General features: G+C 39.9%; 1 protein-coding gene across 2 annotated transcripts in view; it reads right to left on the bottom strand.

Moving 5' to 3' along the window:
* Nucleotides 1–12,840, bottom strand: part of ZDHHC2 (zDHHC palmitoyltransferase 2) — a 48,336-nt gene that overhangs the window by 18,986 nt on the left and 16,510 nt on the right. For both annotated transcript variants that reach the window (XM_090258373.1, XM_090258374.1), the window contains exons 2-6: nucleotides 9,542–9,568; nucleotides 8,210–8,304; nucleotides 2,286–2,406; nucleotides 898–967; nucleotides 156–188 (exon numbers count right to left, since the gene is read on the bottom strand). In XM_090258373.1, coding sequence (XP_090114499.1) covers nucleotides 156–188; nucleotides 898–967; nucleotides 2,286–2,406; nucleotides 8,210–8,304; nucleotides 9,542–9,568 — 346 coding nt within the window. The remainder of the gene's footprint in view (nucleotides 1–155; nucleotides 189–897; nucleotides 968–2,285; nucleotides 2,407–8,209; nucleotides 8,305–9,541; nucleotides 9,569–12,840) is intronic.

The following is a 12,840-nucleotide window of genomic DNA, read 5'->3' as shown; positions in this document are numbered from 1 at the left end:
TCCTGAATACTCTTTTGAACTAATTAAACAAACACCAGAAATGAAATATGAAAGTACCTTCTAGGTCAGCTAAGGCAAGATTTCACTCATAAAGAAGGTTCAAATAGATAAATGATTCCATTTACTAACTTGTTTAAGCACAGAGCCAGACTCACCAAGGGCAGTGATGATCCATCTTCAAAATACATCTAAAAAAAAAAAAAAAACCCACACATAACAAAACTTAACACCGCATAAAAACTTAGTCCCATTAAAATATAAGAATATATATGAAAGTTATTTCAAAGGAGTTGTAGCAAGTAAAATATTTCAAAATTATTTATCTAAAAATGGAATAATAGCAAAAGTCCTCATCAAAAATAAAGATGACAGCCAGTCCCCAGTTATGATTACAATCAGAGAACTTTCAAGTCAAATATACCTCCTTTAACATCTAAAAACAATGCACTGTGTTAACATACAACTATCTTATGCTAAAGGAAGTGCAAAGTATCTACAGATTTACAGAAAGTCTGCATAAAACGTTTCCTTTAATAACAATCCTTAAGCCAGGTAGCTCTGTTCTGGTGGTTATAGGAAGTATATATTAACACCTGACTGCCACAAAGTCAACTGAGTTATCTTTATAAACATGGAGAAGAGTCACAGAAGAAATATTTCCTAAATCAAACTAGCCAAGTCTCACACACTTCATCCATGTCAGTGTGAATCTGGGGGAGCAGGGACAACTGATTTTTGGCCCTAAACCACACTTGTTATTAATGCAAATGACTGTGCCAGTGATAGATTCTAAATAAAGGAGAAAAGGAAATAATCCGGAAAACAGTGAGAAGAGAAGCATATCCAATAAAAAGATCACCAGCATGTAAACATTTTAGAAATAACAGATTTCCTTACTTATCGCAGACGGAGCAGTGGTGGCAGCGATCTGGCTTGACCAGCTGGCATCTGTCACAGTAGCGGATCGCTGGGAACAGAAAGCTCCACTTAGCCTTCAGCTGAGCAGTGACTTGAACGTGCAACTAAATGGTTCTTACTGTCTATTCATATTTGAATTTTAAAAAGACCACTTTTCAATTTGGTAAGAATGAGATATTCAGCTCTGTTTAAACACTTAGATGCCTCCCGTCTCCTGGAGAGGTTTCCCACGGATGGACAGAGAATCTTTGGCGGACCTTTTCCAATAAGAATTTCAATCCCTGTAATGGAAGGGCTGGCCCTCCCTTCTCTAATATAGACACCAAGGCAATTATGAATGACTGACTGAGACAGGCTGTCTCAGACTAAGGCATCTCGACAGGACACAGCAGAGTCCCAACATTATAGGAAAGTCTGGGTAAGTCGTGGTAGGTAAGGGTGAGTAGCCCATGTGTGTTAGTTTTCAAGACAATTCTTTAATCACAGCTGTTAAATTACCTTAAAAATCTGACCCAAGTAAAAGAGATGCTATTTGAGTTGCATTTGTTCAAAAATTACCATAAATTTTAAGAATGAAAAAACTGTACCAAGACCTTAATTACATTTTATACAATTTGTGTAATTGCTCTTGTAAAGGCATTTAAATAATCAATGTTATGCCCATTATAGCTGTTGCTCCTTTACCTTAAATTAAATAGACTAGGAAGGTCTATAATTAAAACTTTAAACATGAATACTACTGCACATCGAGATTTCAGCAGTTCATGGAGTCACGCCAAGAAGGCGGAATAGTAGAGTCGGTTGTAATTTGGCCCCTGAGCTGTATGTTACCCGTGTTTCCATTGTGCTTTATGGAGCTGTGCAGCGAAGGTTTAATAGCAGTCAGAGACACAGCGTGATGTTTCTCAGTGACGGTTTGACAGTTTCAAGTACAGCAGTCCCTCTCTACATCGCGGTTCACTTACCGTGGCCTCACTGTGTCGCGGGATTTTTAAAAATATTATATTTAATTATTTATCGCGGATTTTTCGCTATATTGCGGAATTTTGCAGTACTGTATACGTATATTGTTAAAGTTACATAGGTTTAAGAGTGTAGAATATGTTTAAGAGCATAAGTAGTGTTTATAAAAGTGTGGAAAAGGTTAATAAGGGACTGGGAACGGTTTATATGTGTGTGGGAAGGGTTTATAAAACCTTAAAATATATATAAATATGGAAATAAATGTAAGGTTCTTACTTCACCTATCGCGGGGGGGTGGGTCTAGAACGTAACACCCACAATAAGTGAGGGATCACTGTATATAAATACGCTCCCTCCTCCAGGCACCGCAAGCTATGGGGCCAAGCACTGTTATCGACTTCTACCTCCAGACATGGTCCTTGTGCAGATGGGAAGGTCCTTGGCTGCCCGCCGAAGAATTTCCTGGTGGGCTTCTCCCCGCGGCTCCCTCTCCAGCAACTCTTTCTCTGCGTAAGAGAGATGGAACTGCGGAATAGATTTAAACTTTAATCAGTATTTTCAAAGAAATGATAACATATTGGCCTACTAACCCAGAAAAAGGCAGTAATAAGATATTAGTGGTCTATGGTATATAAATTCAGAGAGGTAACAGAGTTTGAAATCTGGGCAAGTCTGTTAACCTCACAGGTTATTCGTTTATGCATCTAGAAAATAGAATCATAAAAATATAATACCTACTTCGTCGGATGTTTGCAAAACTCAAGAGGAACAGAATATGTAAAAGTGTTTTATAGAGTTCTATCCAAATATTAGTTATATTAATAGCTAAAATGGCAAAAATAAACACATTTGGCTCAATGGATGAATTTTTCAATTGGATCTCATGCGGAACAAAAAGAGAAACTAATCTGCCAGGCACATTTTCTCATCTGAGTTTTAACATAAGGATAATTAATATATGAATTCTAGCACTCCAAATGGACAAATCACTACTTTTACTTCTTATACTTCTAATTTGGCCCAACCAATTAAAAAACACTAATTTGAGAAAAATGTAAATTTGTTCGGGGTCTAATATGATAATCACAAAAACCAGTTTTAAAAGTCTGCTTGAACTTCCTTTGTTTTGGGGACCATAGTTCTAGAATCAGCTATTTCTCCAAGGAACCCTCAGTCCTTCCGCTGAAGAATGGTATTAGAAACCAAGATCTGGGTTCCAATACAGTTTTCAGATTTAAAAAGCATAATTTTAGAAGGACATACCAATTAAGAAAAAACTAGAATCTAATAACAAAAAACAGAAAACTCCCAGAACTGTATTTCCTTTTCGCTAGTTGTTTTCCACTTAGAACAAAAACAAACATTATCTCACAAGTACCTAAAATGTACAAATTAAAACAGAACATTTTTTGCTTATGAAGTTGGCAACAGTTTTCTTAATAACAACATGCAATGCCAAGGGTCCAATACATCTAAAAGCATTGTATGTAAATCCTTTTGGGAACCAATACGGCAAGTGACTTAACTTTTCGTGATCTAGTGATTCTGCCTATGAGAACTTACATTAAGAAAATAATCCCTGAAGGGGTAATGCTTTGTGTATGAACATGTTAAAAATATTTGTAATATGAAAAGCTGGGATCAGTTTGAAAATCAAAGTTGGGATGTGATTGAGGAAATGTTCACATTTCAGTGACACTATTATTAAAAATGAAAATAAGCCAATGATGGACTATGATGTGAAAAAAAATAACCAGAAAGAAATTCCAAATGTGAAATGTATTACTGTGGTGGGATGTTTTCTTCTTCTTCCTTTTGCCTAGTCTTCATTTTCTAAATATAACTTAGTGTGCTTATATTACTTTATATTGGGGGGAAAAATTACAAATTGAAAACTCAATTTAACAACTAGCTATGAAAAAAGTATATTTTAATTCATGTGCTCCAGGTTTCTTATATTCTCTTAATAGAGTGAAAAATATAAATATTACTTTTTCATATTACCTCTTCTCCTATTTTTTAGTCCCATTTTTCAAAGAGTTCTAGCACAGGAGAGCACTTTACTGTCAATTTATGTCCAGGGCCCTCATTTTACAAGATCTTGCATTTTATTAATAGAATAACTTGAGATTCTAAACCATCAAGCAAGGGCTCTTTTTTTCACAACAAGGGTCTCCAAAAATGTTTTAATCATATATTCTTATCAGTTAAAAATAATTTGAGACCACACTGCCCGTATATGCATAGGTAGGTATGTATGTATGTACTCTTAGGGAATATGTTTATGTGCCTTAGATGTGAGATTTTAAAAAGAAACACTTAAAAGGGTAACATAAGTACATGTTTTGCTATTTTCCTCCACGCTCCAACTGATGTCTGAGCACACCCACTGCTGTGGCCACGGTCTGTGGCGTAGGGACCAGAGTGCCGCCTTGATGGTCAACAGGGCTTTGGGTTAAATGTCAGCACTGAACGTGCCGCACACGTGAGCCCTCGATGCCTGAGGACCATTATTAGCTGAGGTTCAGAGCCTATTGCTACCCCTGCCAAATGGTAACAAACAATGTCCGTCTCACACAGTTGCACGACTCAAATAAGGCAAACGTGTGTTTCGCGGAGAAACCGCCCAACGAAGCCTGGTGTGGCTGCGGCTTCGCCGTCTCCGTCTCCCCTGCTCCGTTGACACAGGTTCTGTCGATACGTGCCTCCTGCGTTTTCTATGATTTCCCTTTTCCACTTAATCCAACCAAACCTCAGTCAGCCTCACTCCCTCATCGTCCTCGGCCGATCCCCTCACACATAAGTGGAGGCAGAAGTCAGACATCGTCTCCACTTCCTGCAAAGTCATGAACACAGACTCGCATCCGTACATATAACTTCTTCTCTACTTTGGATGATCTAACAAGACTTTATCGATTACCTTTCATGGATGAGACACTGTTTTAATACTGGCGATGGACCAGTGAACAAAACAGATCAAGTTCATGCCATTTTAGGGCTTATATTCTAGGGATGCTATAAAAATGAATATGAAATGGACAATAGAGTGATATGCTACGGAGAAAAATATGTAAGGTCCGGTTTAGAGGGAAAGTCAGGGGTAGTGGGGTTTTCCTAGTTTACACAGAGTGGTCACGGGAAACCTCAAAGATAAGGCACCGCTTGAACAGAGACGTAGTGACAGGAAGAAAGCCAGGGGCCTGGTCACACGGGAGAAGAGTGTTCCCGGTCAGGGAGGAAGAGCAGGTTTCAAGGAGCACGCGCGGCATGCTGGTGGAACAGCAAGGTGGCCACTGGGACTGAAGCAGCAACAAAGAGCAGAGGGGGTCCGAGGTGCCCTCTGGGGCCTGGCCACGTGCCTCCTTCGAGGCTACAGTGGGAAGCGAGGTTTTTACTTCGGGTGGGCTTGCATATCATTAGGGAAGTCCCAAGAAGGTGAGGAACAGAATATGATCTGACCTGTTCTTGAAAGAATGATTCTGGCTACTACACAGAAGAGGGCAAGTCCAAAAGCAAGGAAACCTGTTGAGAGCGGACTGAGACTGACTGCACATCCAAGTAAGAGAGGATGGGGGTGTGGGCCAGGGGAAGGAGTGGGGGGCACGGGCTCAGGCTGAGGGTCCCTGCCGGTCTGGTTACAGAATGTGTGGACTGCCTGGCTGTGGCTCTGAGAGCAAGAGAGCAGCCCAGGAGGACTCCACTGTTTTCTGAACAACAGGATGAATGGAGTTGCCAGGACGGAGACAGGAAAACTTTAGAAATCGGGGACTCAGGGGAGTGGGTGGGAAATCAGAAGTTTGTTTTCAGGTATGTTGAATTTGAAATTCCTATTAGGTGCCAAATAGGCAGCGGTAAACGAGTCTGGAGTTTAGAAGAGAGGACCAGACTACTGATAATGACTTGCAAGCTTTAGGAATGAATGAACTGATCTATAAAGCCATGATGTAAATTAATAAATGAAAGAGAGGTCCCGAGTCTGAGCTCTGGGATAATCCAATGCTTTAGAGGCTTAGGAGATAATGAGGAACCACTGCAAATACAAATAGGATGACTTGAATGAGAAAGGAGAGAAGAATATTCTAGAAAGAAAATAATGGCATGATATATACAGGAAATGACATGTAATGAAGAACTACTGGAGTGTAAAGGGGGAATCGGAGACTTAGACGAAAGTCACTGTTGTCCGAATAAGGAGACTGGCCTTCACCCTGTGGGAGGTGTGAACACTGAGTAGATATAAGCAGCGGAGTGACAGCATCACATTGTTTTTAGATGGGTCACTCCAGCTTTGAGTGGGAGGATGAATTCTAGCAGGGTTCCGGGAAGGGAGTGCAGGCAAGACTGGAAACAGTGACACCATATAGGAGAAGTCTGCAATCAATGCCTCAGACAAAACAGATGGCTGAGACCCCGAACTGGCTGACTCAGTCGGTTAGAGTGCTGTCCCGACGCACCAAGGTTGTGGGTTCGATCCCTGGTCAGGGCACCTACAAGAGTGAACCAAAGAATGCACGGATGGATGGAACAACAGGTCACTATTTCTCTTTCTCTCTCTCCATTCCATAAATCAAAAAGAAATTTTTTTCAAAAGTAAAAGAATATAATTAAAAATGAATGAAGTCAATGATTAGGAAGGGAGGAATGGGAACTAAAAAGAAAATATTATGGAGTGAAAACATCAGCAGAATTTGGACGTTGGCTGAGGTGGGAGGAAGTGGGAAGACTCAGGCATGGCTGCCGAGCTTCTGGCGTGAATGGCGAGGTGGACGTCAGCAGCACGGACCAGCAGGAGAAACGGACGAGTCACCGTTTGGGGAAGCAGAGGGTGGTGAATTCGGTGTTTGGTGTGTTATATTTGAGGTGTCAGTGGAATGATCAAGAAGTGATGTTGGCCAGGGAGATATACGTTTGAAATTGTTGGGAGAGGTCAGAAATAGAAATACATTTGGAAATTTTTAGCTGAGAGGTCATCGGAAAGGCTGTTTCATCAATACAGTGGATGAGATCAGCTACGACAGAAGTCAGCTTTTTCCTTCAAACCTGCAACTAAGGCCGGGATGGGGTAGCAGAGAACAGAAAAGAGGAAAATATGATGGGGGAAGAAAAAGAGGTACGAAAAGAAAAATAAGCAGATAATGGGGGGAGGGCTGTATTTAACACATTCTAGGCCAAGCATAGCACTAATTCTGTGCAAGTACCGGGGCTTTGTTTTTAATATCCTGTCCCAGGTTATATAGCATATTTATTGGCCAATATGACCACAGCTGCATTTCAATCGGTTACCTCGGGCAACAATTTACAGTGATGCCCAGACTTTTTTGTTTAAGGTTAGCGTACTAAAACTACACTATTGTTACTGGAACGAAGTGTATTTCTATTCAACAAACATGCATTGACCTAAGGGACAAGGATATAAAAATGAGTAAGACACAGTCTTTTGCTGCAAGATTTAACCAGGATTAAAGACCCAGAAACAATTAGCCAGAATGATCTTTTCAAAATGCCTCTCTGACCACATCACTTTACTTAAAAGCTTCTGTGGCCGAGACAGCCAGTGGACCCCCAATATCCACTCTTGCCTGCTTCTGGCATGGTTAATATGGCCATCAAGAATAAAGACTACCCTCCCAGCCTCCTGTGCAAATAGATTATGGCCGTATAATGAGATTCTAAATATAAGTGAAAATGGCATCAGCAACTTCTATAACATGTCCTTAAAGAGAAGTACATTTACTTTTACTCCCTTTTCCTAGTTTTTCTGGCCTGTTGGCTGGAATGTACACATGATGGCAGGAACCAGAGCAGCCATATTAGGCCAAGAGGTCACCTTGGGGATATTAGGCCAAGAGGTCACCTTGGGGATAGAGGCTACATGTGTCAGAGCAACAAAATAGAAGAAGCCTGGGCACCCGGCAGCTGTGGCCTAGCTACAGACTTTGATTAGTATAATAATTACTTCGTGTTATTGTTGTTTGGTGGCTAATAGCCACTAACACACCATTAGTATGATAATTATAATAGAAGCATGTCTACCTTCACCTCTATTTATCTATCTGTTCATCCAGCCAGCCAGCCATCCTGATGTCTAACTCTAAAGTAGAAATACAACACATAACAGATTTAAAATAGGAAATCTAATATTCATCCAGTGCAAAAATAACATTTACCAAGAGCAACTTCATGTATTTACTAACAGACAATTCATATTAAAATTTATTACACTCAATAAGTTTACAACATTAATTAAAAAAGACATAAAATTCATTCTTCAGACATTAGTATCATTGATTTCTAACTTAAGGATGACTTTACTAATATTTTAACTTACTTCTTTTGAAGGATTCATTGGTAATGTAAAGATAGTTTTCCAATAGGACCAGACAAACATTGCAAAAAGTAGATGATAAGCAATCAGGCACACAACTGAAGTGAGAGAAACACAGTCGTCACTGCAATGTGCAAACTGGCATTCAAAAATGACCTGCTTGCTCTAAAATGCCCAAAGTAGCAATTATAATAAATGCATTCTATCTTGAAATTTTATTATTTTTATTATTGTAAATAAGTAGCTTTATATCATAGTGGAATAGGCACAACTCAATGAATTATTATACCTAAAGCCAATATATATATATAAAAACCCTGATAATGCAAAATTAGATCTATGACCCTGATGAGAGCCCTCCCACCTGTAGACAGGCCCATCTATTGCCAAAATGGTTCACAGAGACCTTTCCTAAACTGTGGAAGTGGGCAGGTACACCTGCAACTCTGAATAATAAGCACAGCATTAACCAAATGTCAGAGTGTTCCGGCTTTAAGAGCTTTGCTCCATGGGTGAAAAATAGCAAAACCAGTTCCCATTTGAGAAGCTGTTTGCTTACTTGCTTAGCTCTGGTCAAATCTGGTGGCCGTCAGCGTTTTAATGACAACACATTTAAACAGTGAACCATCTGGATAAAGAGATTTCTTCCAATGGAAGTTCAAATGTCTTATTTATCACATGGGGCAACTGTTAAGAAAAGCATTCTAATACATATATATTTTTAGCTAACATATATAAACACACTTTGTGTGGTGTTTTATTCTTGGAGTACTATGCAAATATAAAATATTATTTTTGTATACAGTGATAATGATTAATTCTAGGATACACATTAATATGTAATAATTCTGTAAGATACAGTTAAATAAAATACACTAATTTAAAATACAACATATTTGATATTTTAAAATGTTAGTAGCCGTTTTAACTTTTAAAAATAATGATACATGCATAGGATCATTAAAAATTAAATTATCCATTAAGGCACTTAAGTCAGTGTGAGAGATCGAGAGCCAGTGATATTTTCCATGAATTATGGAGGCGACAGGCCTGGGTAATACACTCCGAGTTGAAACAGGAAATTGTTGATGTTCCCGTATCTCGCAGCCACGAGAGTCATTAGCGCAGTTACGGCCATTTCAGGCGAGGCCTATGCCAAGTGTCTGACACAGCTCAGTCCTGGGACTGAGAGAATAGAATGCCTTTCACCCCAGCTGGGCCCCACATTCTGAAAGAGTAGTTTATCTACCCCAACCAGATCTACATGAGTTCTATCTGTTTTTTCAAACTACTTTAAAGATTTTATATCTCAGATAATAATATAATATAGTTTACCTTGTTCTCCAATGTTTTCCATGGACACTATAGAAATAAATAGAAAAAAAGAGACAGGAAATAGTTATAGGAAGCATATGGCAAACACAGGGGCCTAACAGAGACATGGTTAATAATTGGACTCCCCTTCAAACCAACATGGTCTAAATATCTGTCCAACTTCATTTGGAGGAGGGGTGAGCACGGCAGAGGAGGGGGTAGGAGGGAGACGCATTCAGCCAGGCCTCTGTCCCTCTAGCCACATTTCAGCGAAGCCCATCCAGCTTGCCGCTCGTGGGTGTGACTCCTACAGTAATGATTGGTTTCTCGGTCTCCCTTCCAACCACAGAGTTCAGAGAAAAGTCCTGTTCTCCCGGTCAGTCCATTTCCAGAGACATTTATTGCCGTTCACAAGATGGCAATCACCCAGTTAGTGCTCCAAAAAGAAAAAAAATAAATGTGTCCACACCACACACTCCTTTTCCAATTTCTATAAGCTCAAATTCTCCTGCCCAGTGACTGATTGCTCCCTGCAGACAATCAGGGGCCTGGGCAACATGCCAGAGAAACTGTCACCCCTCCGGGGCTGCTGTGACTATCCTGATGTGGCAGGTAGACTAGCACCGGAACCACAGAGCTAAAACAAGCTGGGGTAAGAAACTGAATTGAGTAATGCAGGCGGGTTTCTTAGCCTCTGGACCTTCTACTTGCTGTGTTTCTCATTTGGTCTTCCTCCATTTGTGCTCAAGCCTTTTGGACGTTCTGGCCTATTCGATTGTAACAAAAGAAGATTTGACTTTGCTTATTTATGTATTTCTGTTCCTACTTGGCTTCTGCAAGAGGGAACAGTGTTCCAAACCTTAGTCCTGGAATATATAATTTCATTGCCTTAAGAAGCATTGGAATCAGAGTGTAATGTTGGGAGAGATTTGTAAGATTACCTGATCCAACCAACCTCCTTTCCAAGAGAGCTACTGAATATCAGATTAGGCATTTCTGGAGCCAGCAGGAGCCCACAGTTTGGGAGAGCAGCCCATTCCAGTATTAGATTGCTCTAAGAATGATCATAAGATTATTGTGTGCTGAAATTAGCCTCTTTGTGGTATCCGCCTATGGTTTCCACGCTTCCTACCTGTAGCGATAAACAGAAAATCTAAATGACAGCCCTTCATATACTTAAAGTTGTGATCCCTTAAAAATGTTCTCTTTTAGTCCAAATATTACGTGACTTCCAGATTTCTCACCACCCTTGATGTGGCTCCTACCTAAGCTCTCAACTTCCTTCAACACTTCTGATCCCCAGAATGGGACTGGCAAATACAGATAATCTTTGACTTACAAATGGCCTGTTCTGCACATTTGCCCCCAAACTTACTACAGCTCTTCCTTGCAACAAAACTTCCAGTCCTTCAGTGGAGCTAATCTAAGGAATTGGAGAAACAATTTGACTCCATATGCACATTTATGTATGAATGACCCTTAATGACCATCCCAGAGGTGTTGATGTTTTATTTGCTAACCCATGACTCTAGCTGTCAAATTGAAAAAAGTGAATCAAAGGGAAAAGCACAGTTAGTTTGAACTGATAATCTCTTTGATATGGACCACTACTGTATTTGCTGATACACATTCAAAGACATCATTTTCAAAGCTACTTCATTCCCTTTACAGCTTGTTTTTCTCTAAATGTACTTCAAAATCCGCAGAGCCTCTATTTTGTTCAATTAAACACGTTATATGCATGGACACAGATGCATGTTTATAGTAAGTAATTCCGATAACATTTATAAAGTAAAATGTGAAAGTTCAAGGAGTCTTTATCAATTACACTCCCAGATAGATTCTGAGTCTGTCCAATTTCCTATAAATGTAAAATAAATCTTTAACTTTTGTCACTATCTTAGGTAAAAATAAAAATCACTGTTTTAGTATTGATTTCCTCGATTACTGGTGAAGGCTAGCATTATTTTCAAAATATAATGGTTGGTTCTGGCTATCTCTTACTTATCAAGAGCCTTTTATATATTCTGGACAGTAATCCCACATCTCAGAGAAGGGAAACTCTGACTCCAAAAAACCTCCGCTGCCTTGCGGCATACCTCTTCAGGGGAAAGGCTAAGGGAGTAAACCCCGACAGAAAATCCGGAGCCGGAGTCCCTAAGGCGGTTTGACATTGTAGTCAACACCGGCAACTCCTGCGGCGCACCTGAAGCCAAGCTGTATTGACTCCGTCTTTCCCTTGGACCCTTCAGCTGCGAAGAGAGGGGGGGTCTGCTGCATGGGCAACAGCAGACTCTCCATATCACCCTGCCCAGGCTCTGTAGCTTCAGCTTCACTGGAGAGGACACTCCAGCGTCATCGTAAGATGTCGATTCAACACGGGAGGAGATAGATACCGTGTCACTCCCGAGTCGGACTGCACAGCCATTCTCGGCGGTGCAGATAGACTCTTAAGAAGCTACACCATCGTCTCTCGAGACGGACGGCTGCCAACGAACAACGAATCCCACATCTGTTATATATGTTGCAAATAAGATTTATATAACTACCTTCAAATGATTTAATATATACTAGCAAAATCTTATGGTATATTACTGATTCAAAATTTTCAAATTGACCTATTTCACTAACAGATACATGTTCTCCACTTTTGTGATACCGAGGACATTAATGCTCTCTCAGACATGTATACTTAGGTAGTAATTCAATGATTCACCTTGTAATTTTCATTTAGCAGAAGAAGTGTCCATTTCAACACTTCCCTTCTTACTGTAAAAACATATCAAATACAATGTTATTTTCAAATGCAAATATTTTTGTTCTTAAATGACTGTTTAAGGAAAGGCTGCAATTTACTCTCGGGGATATGAGCGCCGCATTATTGCCTGACACAGTTACTATTCATTCATCTGGTGAGCATCTAAATACATACAACAGTAACACTGTGGGTCACTTTTAATTTTCATTCCAAAAATTTACTTGTCTAATTTTATCTTGGATTAGCCTAATTTCCTTCTGCTCCATGGCCTGCAATGATAACATTTTAAGAGTTAAAGATTTCTAAGTTTCCAATGTATTTCCAGAACTTAAAACGGTTCCCTGTTTGCCAAGAGCAAAGGAAGGCCTTTAAGTATTACATGTGGAATCTGGAGCGTCATAGATGTAGCAAGTCTGGTAGTTTGATTGCCGGTTGTTTTCTGGCTCCACTTCCTGCCTAACTTGCACCTCCCTCATTAATCATTTTTCTGAGCAACAGAGCCGGCCGGGCATTAGAGAAAAGGCTGAATCGGTATAGAATGGTTAAAAGTGGTATTTTTATT

Source organism: Furipterus horrens, unplaced genomic scaffold, assembly GCF_987537825.1.
Source record: "Furipterus horrens unplaced genomic scaffold, mFurHor1.1.pri manual_scaffold_12, whole genome shotgun sequence".
Classification (NCBI taxonomy): Eukaryota; Metazoa; Chordata; class Mammalia; order Chiroptera; family Furipteridae; genus Furipterus; species Furipterus horrens.
The sequence above is the reverse complement of the archived record's forward strand: the minus strand, read 5'-3'. Positions and strand labels throughout refer to the sequence as shown.